Source organism: Dipodomys spectabilis, unplaced genomic scaffold (assembly GCF_019054845.1).
Source record: "Dipodomys spectabilis isolate Male_0828 unplaced genomic scaffold, ASM1905484v1 ptg000190l, whole genome shotgun sequence".
In the NCBI taxonomy this organism is placed as follows: domain Eukaryota; kingdom Metazoa; phylum Chordata; class Mammalia; order Rodentia; family Heteromyidae; genus Dipodomys; species Dipodomys spectabilis.
The window spans coordinates 3381989-3399507 of NW_024870867.1; the positions used below are offsets into that span (position 1 = coordinate 3381989).

Here is a 17519-nt window from a genome sequence, read left to right on the forward strand (position 1 = left end):
CCAGATGATAATATGGATGAGAAGGCTTTGCCAGCCTTGAACTGTGTAAATAAGATGAACTTTGTTTTCATAAATCCATGAAATTTTAGGGTGAACACTACCACATAATGGTTTGGTCTATTCTGATTATGTTACTATCTGGAATATTCTGGCACTATTTATAATATAATTTAGAATATAGTTTCAACTTCTTTTATCTAATATTTATAAAGTAATATTCATATTGTCATGATAACTGACTTCTCTTTATAATCCAACTTTAGTCTCTCTTTTTTGTGTATGCTGGGTCTTGATTAAGGGCCCTGTGGATCTCTTGTTTGGCTTTTTTGCTCAATGCTGGTACTCTACCACTTGAATCATAACTTTATTTCTGGATTTTTTTTTTTTTGCTGGTTAATTGTTGATGTGTCGCATAGAGTTTTTGTTTTCTTTTTGCATGGGCTAGTTTTGAACTATTATGTTCAGATGAATAGCTAGGACCACAGGCACAAACCAATAGCACCCAGCCTAAACTTAGTCTCTTTTAAGGCCGTAAATTAATATATAAAATGTGCGTTTTCAAACTAGCTTTGCCTCTGGCCTGTAGCTAATAGCATAAGCATATTCTTTTTTATGAGTTGATAGGTGTCTGAGTCTCATAGTTAAATATTCAAGTAACTACTGCAAAAGTCTACTTAAGAGCAAGTTTCTTTAGAACAAATAAGCTAGGGTGAAAACAGCTTTGTTGTCATTACATTAAGAATTTATAATAGTGCTTTATGTTTACATAGATTTAATATTTTCTGCCTTATTTTATTGTTTTTCTTTTTCTAACTCTCATTTAGTGAAGTGTTTTAAAATAGATTATTAGGGTTGGGAAATCTGGGTTAGCAGTAGAGTGCTTTCCCAGAATGTGTAAGGCCAAGATTTGATCCTTCCCCCCACCACAGAAGCTAATAAATAAATAACAGCCTAAGAAAAGGAAAGAGGAAAAAAGACATTATCATTAGTCTAAAGATGAGATGTCATATTTACTCAAGGCCAAATCCACACTTAAAAGAGATTCACTGACTCCAAAGTCAAACTTGAACCTTGTAACAGATCAAAACTGAATAGCCATAATAGATCTTCCAAAAGCTATGCTATATTTCCTATGACTTTAAAAATAAAAAAAAGACAGTGGCTAGGCACCAGTGGCTCATACTGTAATCCTAGCCACTCAGGAGGCTGAGATCTGACGATCACAGTTTGATGCCAAGATAATAAAGTCTTTTTGTATTCAAGGCTAATGTTCTAGCACTTGAACAACATCTCTAGTTGCAGCTTTTTTGGTACTTAATTGAGGGACTAGAGATGTAGTCAGTGGTTGAGCTCATCTTTAACACTTCCCCTTCCAAAAAACTGTTGAAAGTATTTAGGCTGAAGCTAGTGGCTGAAGTCTAGAATCCTAACTACTCAGGAGGCTGAGATTTGAGAATCACCATTGAAAGCAAGCCTGGTCAGACAAACCTAGGAGATTGTTATCTCTAATTAACCAGCAAAAAACTAAAAGTAGAGGTGTGGCTTAAGTGGTAGACATCTAGCCCTGAGTGAAAAGTATTTTAATTTCTACCCGAAAGCACAAGTTTATAATGAGTCTGAGTTTATAGAGTCTGGCTTGTAGCATGGCACATTAGAGATGTGTGGAGACCCCCCAAATCCATCTTCTAGTTGACTGATTCACTGAAAGACTAGCAGGATTCAGAAAGCTGCTGCTACAGGCTTGGTGGCAGTTCATTATAATGAAAAGATATAGATAAGAATCAGTGAAAGAAAAGACTTGCAGAGAAAGGTCTAGAATAATAACCAGAAGCAAAGGTTTTTAAGTGTCCCTTGCTGAGGAGTCCCACGGGATGCACATAATTTCCCCAGGATTATGTGTGATCACTGACAAATTCCTAACATGGTAAAGCTCACCCTAGCCTGACATCCAGGGTTTTCCTGGAGATAGGTCAGGCATAGTGTGGCAGCATAGTGTGACTCATCACAGCTGCTCAGACTCTAATCCCTACTACCCTCACCCCACCCACCCAAACAGGCATTCACCATAAATAAAGCATGGCCCAAAGCATCAGGTATGCAAAACACTTCACACTTATTCAGGCAGAATATTTCCAGAGCTCAGAGATTTTTACTTGGGAAGTGTCTAACTGCAGTCCTGAAAACCTGCCTTCCTTTGAAATGTGCATGGTTAAGCTACTCTAGCTCACTGTCCATATATAGACTTGAATCTCCTATATGACAATAAAAAAGATCTTCCATGGGGAAGCACAATGGAGGGATGATACTGATCGAAATGTGTTGTGCTTGTAAACTGATTGGTTGAATTTGTGCAACTACTTAAAGATAACCAAAATAAATTCAAAAATTCAAAATCTTCTCAAATCCCTCAAGATTAAAAAAACTTTAATAATAAGAAATCATATTGACCTCCTAGACATGGCTGGGGTTGGAGGCATATGGGCATAACCCCAGTACTTAGAAGATATTGCAGGAGGAGCTCAAACATGAAGCCTGCCCAAGCGGTATTATCTGTATCAAAGCATCAGGGCTTAAGCATGAAGCTGAGTAGTAAAGCATTTGCTTAGTATTAGCATAAGCAGGGCCCTGAGTTCAATCACTAGCACACAAACAAGAAAACCATGAACATAAACAAGTGGAGGAAGGTATATATGAGTTCATAATTTATTAAGGTGATTATGAAAAGTTGAGGTTAAGCCTTATAATATACATCTGATAGCTTAATAATATAGGTTTGTTTATTCATTTAGTCAACATTCAGTGCTTAGATTGCTACATGCTAGAAAAAAAAGCAAACTGTTTAGCTCATTCCTCACATAGAATTTACTGTAATAAACAGCATGAGGATAGTGTAAAGGACCTGGGCAATAAATGTTTTATTTATTTATTTATTTTGTTGGTCCTGTGGCTGGAACTCTGGGCCTGGGTGCTGTCCCTGAGCTCTTCAGCTCAAGGCTAGCGCTCTGCCACTTGAGCCATAGTGCTACTTCGGGCTTTTTCTGCTTATGTGGTGCTGAGGAATCAAACCCAGGGCCTCATGCATGCAAAGCAAAGCACTCTACCACTGAGCCACCTTCCCAGCCCAAGTGTGACAAATTTGATAGTGAAGTCTATTAAAGGCATAATGGGAACAGCTTAGATAGATAATGTGACAAGGTGTGTGATGATTATCAATTATTTCACCCTTTTTTTGCTGCTATATAGGGATTGGGTAATGTGGGGAGGGACTTGGGGGAATGGTGAAGTTGAGCTAGTCAAGGCCAAACTGGCCTTGAACTCATGATTCAGATTCTTCAGATTTCAGTGCATAGGGATTGTATGCATGTGTGATTTTGTCTGCCTTATTTCACCCATTTGATTCACTCTGGCCAAAGGACACTGAGCAAAAGTAATACAGACTACCCCCTTCCCTACACCTCTCTGGCACTCTACCATTGAGCTACAACACAACTTCAGACCTCCAGGGACCACTCCTAGTGGGGGGTTGAAGAGCATGTTTATGTTCTCCAGGCTCACTCTCCCATTTCAGTGTGGTAAGACAGAAGATGCTTGAGTTGCTGGGTCATCACTGATAACAGCTGCTCTGACTCAACTTTGCATATGCTTCAAAAAACTGTACCATTGCAATCAGGCAACTGGTCAGACTTTCTAACTTGGGTATTGGTGGCTCATGCCTATAAATCTTAGCTACTCAAAAGCTGAGATCTGAGGATGGTGATTTGAAACAAACCCAAGTAGGAAAGTCCATTAGACTAGTATCTCCAATTAATCAACAAAAAGCCAGAAGTAGAGCTGTGCCTCAAGAGGTAGAGTGATAGCCTTGAGTGAAAAAGCTAGAACAGACAGGACTCAGGCCCTGAGTGCAAGCCCCAGTACCAGTGTGCGTGTGAGCAAGTGCGCAGTCTACCATCTCTTAATGTGGTGCCTACTCCAGACTTAGGAGTTAGATAGGCCCCCACTGAAAAGAGCATCAGGAAATTAGAAATATTTTGGTGTGATTGGATTACAGAGTACTTGAAGATCAATAGGAAGGGTTAGTTTGAAAGATAGTATGGACTAGGTTTTGAAAAACTTTTAAATCATATTAAAGAAATTTTTAAATGGAAACAAGTATTGAGGATGGTTGGACAATCAGGTCACGATTTTGTTTTTGAATGTTCTATGTTAGAGAGTAAATGGAAGGAAACATAAACCTGAGATTTTACTTACAGAGCCATGGTAACAATTCTACTTTGAAATAAGACAGAGACCTGAAGGTGGAAGACAGGAAGGGGAAAAAAAGTATATAAATAGGTTTCTTCTAAAGCCTGAAGAGGGATTCTAAAAAGGCAAGTGGATAGTCCAAGCTTTGTGAAGTTTGTAAACAGGTATGTCCATCCCAATTAATTAATTAATTGAAGTTGCTGACTCTGCTTGTTACATTTCTTTCGGTCAGGTGGTCATGTAGAAACTCCCAAGACTTCTTAGGATTTCCCTCTGAGGTCACCCAACCACTTCTACCACATTGATCTGGTGGAAATGAATTGTTAGCCTGGGCTGGTGACTCATGTCTGTAATTGTAGCTACTCAGGAGGTAGAGACCTAAAGGAGATTATTTTGAAGCAAGGCAAGCAGACAATTCCTTGAGATTCCATCTCCAATTAGCCAGCAAAAAAGGTGGCAGTAGAGTTGTGGTTCATGTGCCAGCCAGGAGCAAGAAAGCCAATGGTGTGTATTTGAAGACTTGAGTGCAAGCCCTAGTTCTGACACAAAACAACAACAAATAAAACAAAACAACTCCCCTAACCTCCCTCCCTCCCAAAAAAAACCCCACAAAACAATCACATACAAAGATCAGGAATTAGAATGTCTTTGGACTTTTCAATAGTAAATAAAATGCCTTTTATTTTTTAACCAGAAATAATGTCCAATCTTAAATTGGACATACTGTGGGACCTCAATCAAATCAGAAAGGACAGACAAAATGAAAATATTTTTGGTGTAAAAGGCCTTCAAATTTTTACCCTACACTTTATTTTTGGAGCGTACTTAACAATGAGTTCCAGTATATTTGAAGTTGTATAAACAGGAAGTGGCTTAACACTGACATACTTTTATTTCTCAAAATGATGTCTCCTTGCCCTAGATTGCACTGGTAGACTTTGCCAAAAATACCATGAAAATAGAATTGGCACTTTGAGCAGTAGCCCTTTGAAGTGAGTGCTGAAGGTCACCTGTTCAGCTACATTCCTAATAAACAGGTACTGTTCTAAAGAAAAGCCTGCTTACCAAGTCACACAGATGGCTTTACTAATAGCACAATTTATGTCATCTAAAATCCAGAACGTTGGTATATTAGTCTGTAAATACTTATCCCTCTCCCACTCCTGAGTGTGTGTGTGTGTGCACACACGTGCACGCACACACGTGGTGTTCTACCACTTGAGCCACAGCTCCAGTTCTGGTTTTTGGTGATTAATTGGAGATAAAAGTCTCATAGACTTTCTTGCCTACACAGGCTTTAAACCATGCTCCTCAGATCTCAGCTTCCTGAGTAGCTAGAATTACAGGTATAAACCACTGGCACACCATTCCCCCACCCCCCTTTACTGCTTAATAACAAGGTGGCCATCTAGGATCTAGATTCTAGGTATATTTCTATTTCTTCCCCTTCCCTTCCCTCTCACCAGGATTGTCCTCTAGTCCTTCCCAGTCACTATTTCTGTACTCCTGCCCTGCTAATATCATTACTCTTCTGACTTTACTAATCCCTACTTGTATTGGTAGTTTTGTCCTTTAAAACTGCTGTTAAAATGTTACGTTTTGCCAGGTGCCAGTGGCTCACACCTATAATCCTAGCTACTCAGGAGGCTGAGATCTGAGGGTGGTGGTTCAAAGCCAGCCTGGGCAGGAAAGTCTGTGAGACTCTTAACTCCAAAAAGCCACTCAGAAAATCAGAAGTGGCACAGTGGCTCAGGTGGTAGAGCACTAGCCTTGAGCTGAAGAGCTGAGGAACAGCGCTCAGGCCCAGAGTTCAAGGTCCATGACTAAAAACAACAACAAAAAAGCATGTTTTTGTAACTGGGATGCTGAGGGCTCATGTGTGTAATCCTAGCTACTCAGGAGGCTAAGTTCTGAGGATCATGATTCCAAGCCAGCCTGGGAAAGAAAGATCATTACTTATCTTCAATTAGCCACACACACACACACACACACACACACACACACAAAATCAAAGCCACAAGTAGGGCTGTGGCTCAAGCAGGAGAGTACCAGTCTTGAGCACAAAAAGCTAAAGGACAGCACCTAGGCTCTGAGTACAAGCCCCAGTACTTGTATGCACACGTACACATGCGTGTGTGTGTGTGTGTGTGTGTGTGTGTGTGTACCATTATATTAATGGAATCATACAATATACTTTTTTTGTATTTGTATTTTTCATTTCTTAGATTCAATTCTATGTAAGACACCACAATATTATTATTATTTTTTTTTTTTGGGTCCGGTAGTGGGGCCTGAACTCTGGGCCTGGGCGTTGTCCCTCAGCTCTTCAGCTCAAGGCTAGCGCTCTACCACTTGAGCCACAGCGCCACTTCCGGCTTTTTTCTTTTTGCTTATGTGGTGCTAAGGAATCGAACCCAGGGCCTCGAGCATGCAAGGCAAGCGCTCTACCACTGAGCCACCTTCCCAGCCCCGACACCACAATATTACTGAGATGGTTATATTTTGTTCATTTCTCATATTAGTCAAGTTTTCATTAAGTGAACATACCATGATTTAGTTTATATGATTCTCCTGGTGATAGGTATTTGAGTTGGTTCCAATATACCAATCAGTATGTATCAGTTTCACTTTTAGAACTCAGAAGCTGTTCATAAATAAGACGGAGAACAGTACCGTCTTATGAAATTTAGAAGCTTTTAGTCACCCTTAATAAATTTCATACTTACTCCCATCTTTCTAAACCTAAGCAAAACTTATTTAAATCAGCTGAGCTGCCATGCTTCATCACTCTTTGCTCTTTGTTTTTGGCTTGTTGTGTGTGTGTGCCAATACTGAGGCTTGGATTCAGAGCCTACAGGCCTTCTCCCTTAGCCTTTTTGCTCAAGGCTAGTGTGTTTCCACTAGTGAGCCAGGGCTTGCTCCACTTTTAGCTTTTTGCTAGTTAATTAGAGATAAGAGTCTCGTGGGCTTTTCTGCCTACACTGGCATGGAACTGAGATCCTTAGATCTCAGTCTCCTGAATAGCTAGGAGTACAAACCTGAGCCACTTCCCAAATTCCATGTTTTCTTAATGATTACTTTCTGATATATGTGAACTAAGATGGTATTATTAGCTCTCAGAAAATAAAACAACCACTTGTTGATGAAGTAGCTTTAAGGAAATGAATAGAGTAAACACTAATCTGCAACACTCAAATTGGAAATAAACAGACTCAGGCTTCCGAGTCCAAAGAGGACAGATTTGCAGAAAGTTCTTTAGATGTGATATTAATACTAAATATATCTTCAATCCATTCTAAATGGTATTCTCACCGATACGTTGTTTGTATGAAGAGGGAAAAGTGAGCTGGAAAGGAGGGTTGTGGATATGAGAATAGGTAGAAAGTTATGTACATAGTCTGTCAATAAAGCTGATTTTCCCCCTTAAAGCCAGGTAGTCAGTGGGTGCATCGCTGTGTCTTTTGTCAAGCTAGATTTGTCTTTAGGTCCTAAAGTTGGATGTAAGGCTGCAGTAGTCAAGAAAGCCACTAAACAATGCTCACTTAGCCAGGCCCAAGGGCCTAATACTGTAATCTTAGCTACCCAGGAGGCTGAGAGCAGATTTTTTTCTCTCTCTCTCTTGTAAAGGTGAGGAACAGAGGGTTACATTTCTTTTTAAACATTGTTACAACATTTGAAGACAATCCTGGGCAAAAAAAGTCCTCAGAACTCTAACACCAATTAACCAGCAAAAAGCTTGGCTGAAGGCATGGTTCACGTGGTAGAGTACCATCTATATGCAAGGCACCCAGCACAGGACCCAGAGTTCAAGGTCCCATACTAGTTGGGGGAAAAACAACCCAAACAAAAACAAAGCAAACTTACTTATAGAAATTCAAAACTGAGATGTTAGTGTCAATATCATTATTGCAAAATAGTCATATGATTGAGTATGATTTAGATCTACTGACACGATACTGAGGGGAGGGGAAAGAACCATTTACACATGACAAATAGTTAGTAAAAGTACAAAAAAATTAGAAAGATAGGAGACATTTCCGTTTAATTTGTAGTTAGAAGCAAAACGTTTTTGTGTTTTTTTGTTTGTTTGTTTTGTTTTAATTGAATTCTGGTTCGAATTGCTCTGACAGGAAAAGTGAAACATCCTGTATCGCAAAAAGGAGATGGAATATTATTGTAGAAATGTGCTTCATTTAATTGTTCAAGTCTGGCAAGACATCAAAGAAAAGAGGATCCCAGAGCAAACACAACAGGAGGTAGATAGCATGGAAGAACACTGCTGTGCTTAGTTGCTGTTTCGGTGCTGGACAAGAACACTCCGGCTGGTGCTTCCCTATCTGAAAGTTTCTCAGGCATTACAAAAGAAAGTCCCACATTCTCCCCTTTGTTTAGTTGACAGAAGAATAAATGATCCCAAACTATTCATAATAAAAGTCTATTTGTTATTAGAAATCATTTAAATATATCAAGTCCACATAAAACTGATGACATTTTAAAGACTAATATTTAATGATATTTAAAGACTAATAGCAATAGTTGGGTTTTAAAATTTATTTAAAAATTTTATTGTAAAGGTGATGAACAGAGGGGTTATAGTTACATGTGTCAGGTAATGAGTAATTTCTCATTGAACAGTGTCACCCTCTCCTTTTTTTCCCTGTTACCCCCTCCTATTTTTTAAATTTTAAGTCATTGTACAAAGTTTCATTTCATTGAGTCTGCTTATGAGCACAATGCATCTTAATCAATGTTACTTCTTCCATCCTTCTCTGCCATCTTTCCCAATTCCATTATACCCTCAAGTTACATAGCTCAAGTTATGTTGCATATCATGACTGTATGTTTTATTGGCTAAGGAAATACTACATTGGTATTTATAGTATCTTAGACTATGGATGAAACACTTTGAAATTTACTGATATTTTATGTTACTATAATTTGTGTATGTATGAATAATTCTTTTCTAACTTCACATTCTTCTCTGTCTCTGTGTGTCTCTCTCTTTCTGTGTGTGTGTGTGTGTGTGTGTGTGTGTGTGTGTGCTCGCGTGCGCGTGCGTGCCAGTCCTTAAATGCAGGGCTTGGGTGCTCTCCCTGAGTTTCTTTGGCTCAAGGGTAGCATTCTACCACTTGAGCCACAGTGCCACCTCCGGCTGTTTCTGAGTAGGTTAATGGAGTTAATAGTTTCATGGACTTTACTGCCAGGGCTGGCTTTGAACTGTGACCCTCAGATCTTAGCCTCCCAAATAGCTAGGATTACAGGCATGAGCCACCAGCATCCTGCTCTAATTTCATATTCTTATATCTAAGGAGCCTAGAAATTATTTGGTATACTCTTTAATAATAGAACTGTAAGAGTTTAGGAGAAATTTTTTATTAGGACATATGGGGCCTAATGCAGAGTCATTTAAAAGAAATGTTGACTGTAAGCCAAATAATAAAGTAAGATTTTTAAAAAAGAGAGATGATGTCAAATGAAAACCAAACTAAGAAAGAACTTTTAAATAAGAATTGTGAAAATCTGAAATGGGTTACCTAACGTTAGAATTTGCTTCCCTAATGAAATGATGAGGGTTACAGATTTGAAATATCACTATATAAAAGACATTTGTATGATGAAAGGGACAAATGTAATCTGAATCTTTTTTTTTCTTCTTCAAGATATTGCAATTATCAGAATCATTCTGGGAACTGTAACCATAGCTAGCCCAGTGCTATGCTCTGAAATCCATTTCAGCCTGTGATGTTTCAGCCTGTGATTTGTGCCAACCAGAAAGCAGGCTCATTGCAGGGAGGTGTGCAGGATTTCTGGGTTTGGCCCAGAGACTTTCTGTTGGACTTTTATTAGTCTATTTCTATTGCCACTAGCACAATATAACAGAACAAAATGAGGTTTATTTTGGCTCATGAAGTGGAGGTCCAAGTGAAGAGACTGCATCTGGTGAAGGTCTGCTTGCTGCCAAGTCCCTTGGCAACACAGAGTATCATCACCTGGCATTGTCACATGACAAGGGACGGAGCATGCTCAGCTGTATCTGTATCTCTTGGTCTCTCTACTCTCTTTCTTTTTTGGGGGAGGGGGGATTCTGGTCGTGGGACCTGAACTCTGGGCCTGGGAGCTGTCCCTCAGCTCTTCAGCTCAAGGCTAGCACTCTGCCACTTAAGCCACAGCACCACTTTCGGCTTTTTGCTTTTTGCTTATGTGGTGCTGAGGAATCGAACCCAGGGCCTCAAGCACGCAAGGCAAGCGCTCTACCACTGAGCCACCTTCCCAGCCCTCTCTCTTCTCTTTCTGTAAAACTATCAGGATCTAATCCTGGAATTTTAGCACAATAAATTTACATAATCCTAATCGCCTCTTAAAGGGCCTGGACTGCTGAAGTTTCATCTTCTTAATAACTAACAACAGGGATTAACTTCCAGCACATAAATGGGGAGGGTTACACTAAACCATTTTCAAAGCCTGGCAGCCTTTGTCAAACCTTTAAAGTGCACAGCCTTAGAACTTTTCTTCCTTCTTCCCTTCCCCTTTCTTTCCTCCCGCTGCCCTCTCACAGATATCACATTTACATTGTGGTCACTTTGCTCTTCCAGCCTCCTATGGCTCTCTCTCTACCCTCTCTCAGTCATTTCTTTCAATTAGTCTTTGCACATCTAAACCAGTCTTGGCATCTGGACTTTGAAGATCTGGACTAATGTACAAGAATTTTCCTTCATCCTGGCTCAAAAATATACTCAAAGACAAAGAAAAAGGAGGTGAGAGGGGAGGACAATAAGGAGGGAAAGGTGGTGGGGGGGGGGGGGGGGAAGAGACCAGGGTAGGTGAAAAAGGTTTAGCAATCTTCCCAATTGTTAGAAGACCTTTCTTTTTCTCTTATTATCTTCAAGTAGTTGAACAAAAAGATTTCAATTCAACATGTCAGTTTATGTGTTCAATGCATCTTGATCAATGTCACCTCTCCCATTGTTCTCCCTCATCCCTCAAGAAAACCTTCTTTTGAACTGCATCTTTTCTTGGTCTCCAAGTCTTTCCTAATGTTTAATTGTGGGACATAAAGTAGATATAAAAGGTAAATTGAGACTGATGTTGTTATTTACCCCAAGGAAGTGGTCTACCCCTTAGTTAGGTTTCTGATGTAGGTGGCTTATTGATGTCCTGCCAACACCTCTTCTTTAGTAAACACCTGGCTTTTATTTATTTTTTGCCAGTCATCAGGCTTGAACGCTGGGCCTGGGCGATGTCTCTAAGCTTTTGTGCTAAAGGCTAGTGCTCTACCCCTTGAGCTACAGCTCTACTTCCAGCTTTTTTCTGGTTAATTGAAGATAAGAGTCTCATGGACTTTCCTGCCCAGGCAGGCTTCCAACTGCGACCTTCAGATCTCAGCCTCCTGTGTAGCTAGGATTATAGGCATGTGCCACTGGAGCCTAGCAACATCTGGCTTAAAAAAAAGATAAAATAAAGGAAATCCCATGTATCTAAGTATTGTTTCGAATTGAGATTAACTTCTGGAATATTTCTGGGTGTACATAAAAAGCCAATGTAGATGACATAAGAACCAATTAGGCCTTGTTGGCGTGGTGAGGTTGGGGAAGGGGGTAGTAGTTAAAGAAGACCAATTATTTTAATTAGCTTGTTTTAAACACCATTTTGTTAAACACATTTAGCATTTGCATTAATTTAACATTGTTTCCATGTAAGTATTAGAAACAAAAATCTTTTTTATGAAAATATTTTATTGGCAGAGGTACTGATTTAACCAACCCTTTATTAATGTCAGGGGCATATCAGGTTTTCATTTTGTTTTTTAAAGTTGTATCTACTAATATTATTTGGCAGTTCTTGAGTCTTTACCCTACTAGGCAGGTCCTACGCAAAAAAAAAAAAAGTACTGGATGTATTTTTCATATCATATTAAAGGTCTTCACAGGCCTTATTTGTGCAGACATAAGTTTATTGAAACTCAAGACCTGATCACAAAAATAATCACTCTCTTCTTTTACAAGCATGTATTTATAATTTTTTTAAAAAAATTATCTAGCAAACCTCCAAAGAGCAAGTCTTTCTTGACCTGACCCAGGTCACAATTATGGGCCACGTTCTTTACCTATGTTTTATTCTTATTTTTTATAGCTATTATAAAGGTGATGTACAGAGGAGTTACAGTTACATTAGTGGGTTCCATTTATTCCTAAGCTCACTTTTCCCCTTTCATTTGCTTCTACTCCACTCTTGCTTTTCATTCTCTTTCTTTTCCTTCCTTCCTTCTTTCATTCAAGCAATGCCAGGTGCTTAATTTTGAAATCTCATTCAAAATGGTGCCACGTCATCCGCCCAGGCCGAGACTCGAGAGGTGCTGTCATAGTTCTCGCTGCCAGCGTGGACCTCCTCTCCGTGGAGCCCCGCCCTGTCACGGGCTCCTGGGGAAATGACCCAGGTCACTGTCACCAGCTCTGACCCGGGGCTCTCCGTCCGCTAGCACCCGCCCCTCCCCCGAGCTCAGCACCACCCCGCCTTTCCCGGATCCCCGCTCGCCCAGCGCATTGATTTGCATATTCCTACCTTTGTTCCCTGGCAGCGACCAATCAGCGCGCGGGGAGAGGCGGGTGGCTGGGCGGGGCTGGCGACTGGGCTGGAGCTGCGGCGGCCGCAGGTTCCCGAGCGGGTCGGAGCCGCCGCGGGCGCGCCGCGCACTGCAGACCCCCCCACCTTCCCCAAGCCTCCCACCGGCGTCGGCGCTTCTCCCTCCCCAGCCAGGCCCTGAAGGACCAGACCGAGCCGCTGCCAGGGAAGCTCCCCGGAATCGAATTTTACCTAAGCTTGCCGGCAACCAGTCACCAAGATGGTTTGCGGGGGCTTCGCGTGCTCCAAGAACTGCCTGTGCGCGCTCAACCTGCTGTACACGGTGAGCCTCGGGAGTCCGGGGCGGGGCGGGGCGGGGGGCTCCGCACCTGCGGGGCACCCTGGGTTCTCTGCGTACGGTCAGGCTGGCTCGCCCCCGCTCCCCCCGCGCCCCCCTCCCGTCTGCTCACGCCCTGCGCGCCCCCGGCCTCGCGTCGGTGTCCGCGCCTGGGGCTGGCGGTGCGGGCCTGGCGCAGTCTCTTCCTTTCCGTCTTTGTGAAGCCGGGGTCTTTCCTCGCTGGCTGGCCTCGTCCGGCCTCCGTGCTCCACCCCGCCCCTCACCCACCGTCGGTCCCCCTCCTCCTCCCCCCATCCCTTCCCATCTAATCCAGACCTTCCCATTTTTCCATCCCCATCCCTTCTGCCGCTCCGGTCCCATCTGGAGCGGATTTGGAGGCGGGATGGCTGCCCGAGGTTTGAGCACAGTCCTCTCCCCCCCCACCCCTTTTCTTCAACCTAGCGAGATCTGAAATTGACGAGGCAGCAGCCTATCTGTGGCCGGGGTGCTCAGCCTCTCGGTTAGCTCCGCGAGCTCGTGCACTGTGAATGGACGCTAGCGAGTTGGGTTCTCAGGACACCCGCAGCTTGCGAAGTTTCGTCGCCTGCTTACATAAAGGGATGTGTTTTTGTGTCTCTGTGGATTGCGATCGCCAGTTTTACTCACACTTGATGCTTTCCCCACGGTCCCCCCCTCGCTCTCACCGCCCCCCCCCCACCGTGATCAAGATCCCAACTCCATTTTAAACCGAGCCTCCACCCACGTCCTCATCCTCCCTCCCACCCCATACGAACCAACTTTGACCTCTTTTAAGTTTTAGCGCTGCAGATGGTGATTTTTCTGTTTTTGAGACACAATTCTAGGTGAATGGGAGGAGGAAGGAGCTAATGTTTATTGAATGCCTGCGACATCCCCAGGTTTTCCACAGGCGACGTTTGTTCGTCATTTTGATCCCCATAGGAAGCAAACGGGTTGTCTAAGTATGACACGTAAGATAAAAGACACACACAAAAAAAGGTTTCTAATAAGTTTTGTAGCTGGTGTGCATGAGAAGAACCTATGCTGTTGAATCCAGATCTTTCTACAGGCTGCTTCTACTGAGAAGAAACTTCCTCTTCTGTCATCGTCTCTCCATCCTGTTCTTGCTCCGTTCTATAAATATACCTGGTGTTTTGCAGCCCCCACCCACCCTGAAAACAAATCCAGTTCCAGTTCCCTTGCATTAGCAGAGTTAGGCCATCTATACAAGCTTAGGTTACAGGCTTGGAATGGAAGGATGCCTTGAGGTCTCCAACACAGGGAGGCAGACACTGGGTCATTTTACCATTAGTGTGTATGTGTGTGTTTGTGTGTGTTGGGGGGGGGGGCGGGAAGCAGGATAGAAACGAGTTCTTTTCTGGTCAGTGAGTAGGAATGTTGTCAACAGGGCTGCTAATGATAGAACATTTGGTGGCACAGCTTCTTGTAATTGCAGATGGGTGTCAAGTTCCAGATCAGAATTCACCTGCTTTACCTTTAGCATGCTTACTTATCTCATTGTTTATTAAGTAAACGCTGATCAAGTATTTTAGTAGCACAAATGATCTGCTTGGGGCTTTATATTTTCTCTATTTTGTTCCCTGATTTCTGTTTTTTTTTCTTTCTTCTGTCTCTTCTGTCAATGATTTAGTCATCTGTCCACCAGACACTTAATCTTACATTGTCTGCTTACACACAATAAAGAGGCTGCTTTGCATACTTACTTGGCCAGAGTCTTTGTAGATGAATGTGCAATGTGTATGGCTTTTTAAAAAGCAAGTTATTTTCAAACCAAGTGCTATTGCTTTCAAGATATGTTATTTATAGTGTATTTACAAATTTCACAAAAGCAAGGAGAAAGAAGGTTGATTTTAAAGGTACCCATTGAGACTATTTAATTTCTATTCTAAATTATTGGCCCTCAAAGTATATTCTATTGATTTTAATAGCTCTGCAGTAAAATATAACTAATTGGAAGTTCATGGGACTACAAAAATAGCTCTTTAAAATCCTAGGAATTTTCCACAAAGGGTCATTTATTAAAATAATTTAGTGCCTCTCTTTTTGTATACATTGTAAATAGGCTAAATAATTAGTTCAGCAGTTTAAAGAGATGAATAACAGGCAAAACTTAATCTAGATATTAAATAGGAGTGACTCTTTTAATTTTAATTTTTGTTGGTCATGGGGCTTCAACTCAGCCTGGTCACTGTCCCTGAGGTTCTTTTGCTTAAGGCCAGTGCTCTACCACTTTGAGCAACAGCTCCACTTCTGGTTTTCTGGTGGTAACTTGTAGATAAGAGTCTTGTAGAGACTGGGAAAATGGCTCAGTGGTAAAGTGTTTGCCTTGCATGCATGAGGCTCTGGGTTCGATTCCTGAACACCCATAAACAGAAAAAGCCAGAAGTGGCACTGTGGCTCGAATGGTAGAGTGCTAGCCTTGAGCTGAAGAGCTGAGGGACAGTGCCTAGGCCCAGAGTTCAGGCTTGTCACCAACAAAAAAACAAAACAAAAAGAGTCTTGCAGACTTTCTGTCTGGGCTGGCTTTGAACTGTGATCCTCAGATTTCAGCCACCTGAATAGCTTGGATTACAGATGTGAGCCTGTTTAAAAACAACAACAAAAAACCACCTGGATTTTTTTATGCCAGTATTGGGGCTTGAATTCAGGACCTGTGTGGTTTTCCTTTAGTTTTTTCCACTTAAGGCTGTACTGTGCCACGTAAGCCACAGCTTTTTGCTGGTTAATTGGAGATAAAAGTGTCACAACCTTTCCTTCTGGGGTTGACTTCGAACTGCAATTCTCATATCTAAACCTTCGGAGTAGCTAAGATTACTCCTATGAGCCACTGGCTCTTGGCTTCCTTCCACATTTTATCATGGAAAAATGCGTGCGTGCGGGTGCGCATGTGTGTGTATATGTGTGTGTTGGGCAAGAAGAACAAACCTACTTTGTAGTTTGTATTTTTCTCTGTCAGTGCCTCTGAAGCATGCTCAGGGTTAGGTTTGAAGCCATCTCTCAAAGTGGTAGGACCTGAGTTGTACTTGGGAGTGGGGTGTAGAGGCCAGGAGTGCTGTCCACCTCATTACTGTTGTGTTCGAGCATTTTGAGGAGTTTCGGATTCTACCAGCCAAGCCCTGTTACCTCCTCAGGTGGTCTAAGAAGCTTGAGATTTGGTTTGTATGCAGGATTAGCCAGAAAGCAGGATGCTAAAACAAGTTAAAAGGCACCTTCCATATGTGTTCTAGGAGTTTGGTGACTAGGCTGAGGTATTGGTTGTTTTTGTCTTTTTGGTCAGTAGTGGAGCTTGAACTCAGGCTTGGGTGGTTTTGATCAAGGCTAACTCTTAACATTTTGAGCCACAGCTCTACTTCCTACTTGCTTTTTTAAATTATGGAGATCCCCAGTGCAGAATAACCTTAATTTTATTTCTACTTTATTTATTTATTTTTGTTGTTGGCTGTGGGGCTTGAATTCAGGAGCTGGGCGCTGTCCCTGAGCTTTTTCTGCTCAAGACTAGCACTCTACCACTTTGAGCCACAGTGCCACTTCTGGTTTTCTGATGATTAATTGGAGATTAGAGTTTCATGGACTTTCTTGCAAGGGCTGGCTTAGATCTCAGATCTGAGATCCTTAGATCTCAGCCACCTAAATAGCTAGGATTATAGGCGTGAGCTACTGGCACCTGGCATAACCTTAATTAAGTGTATAGTATATATACAATTTGTAAATGTAAGGAGAAAAGAGGAAAGCTACAGACTGTATTGTGTGTGTGAGTGTACGTGCATGGTGCATGCTAGTACTTGGACTTGAACTCAGTGTTTGTATGCTATATCTTAGCTTTTTCACTCAAGATTTGAGCCACATCTCCACTTGTGACTTTTGTGTGATTAATTGGAGATGAGTGTCTCATGAACTTTTCTGCTTAGATTAGCCTCAAACCAGATCCTCAGATCAAGGACAACAGGTGTGAGCCAACAGTGCCCATCTTAGAAGCTACAATCTCTTAACTGAATTTCACTCCTGGTATTATAAGTGGAGAGGATGACTTGCTTCAGAACTTTCTATTTAAAGATAATAAGTAAAATCACACTTGTCTGTAAATACTGTTGCATGCCTATCGTGGACCCCTTTCTATTTTCAGTTTGGAAATACTGCAAACCAAAAAGCTCTTGAAAGTCCCTTGGTTTCTATGAAGTCTGTTTATTTACCACCTTTTTTCTCCAGATGATCTCAAGAGCTGAGTTCAATCAATAAACATTTGTCTATTGTGTACACTCTATTTAGAGAACTATGGGAAATAAACACAGACTAAGGAAAATACTTGCACAGTGAGACATGAGTTAGTTGGAGAAATAAAGTG

General features: G+C 41.7%; 1 protein-coding gene across 1 annotated transcript in view; it reads left to right on the forward strand.

Annotated features, from left to right (window-relative positions):
• The first annotated feature begins 12859 nt into the window (after positions 1-12859).
• Positions 12860-17519, forward strand: part of Tspan13 (tetraspanin 13) — a 37805-nt gene continuing 33145 nt past the window's right edge. The window contains exon 1 of the mRNA XM_042695839.1: positions 12860-13144. Coding sequence (XP_042551773.1) covers positions 13082-13144 — 63 coding nt within the window. The 5' untranslated portion in view covers positions 12860-13081. The remainder of the gene's footprint in view (positions 13145-17519) is intronic.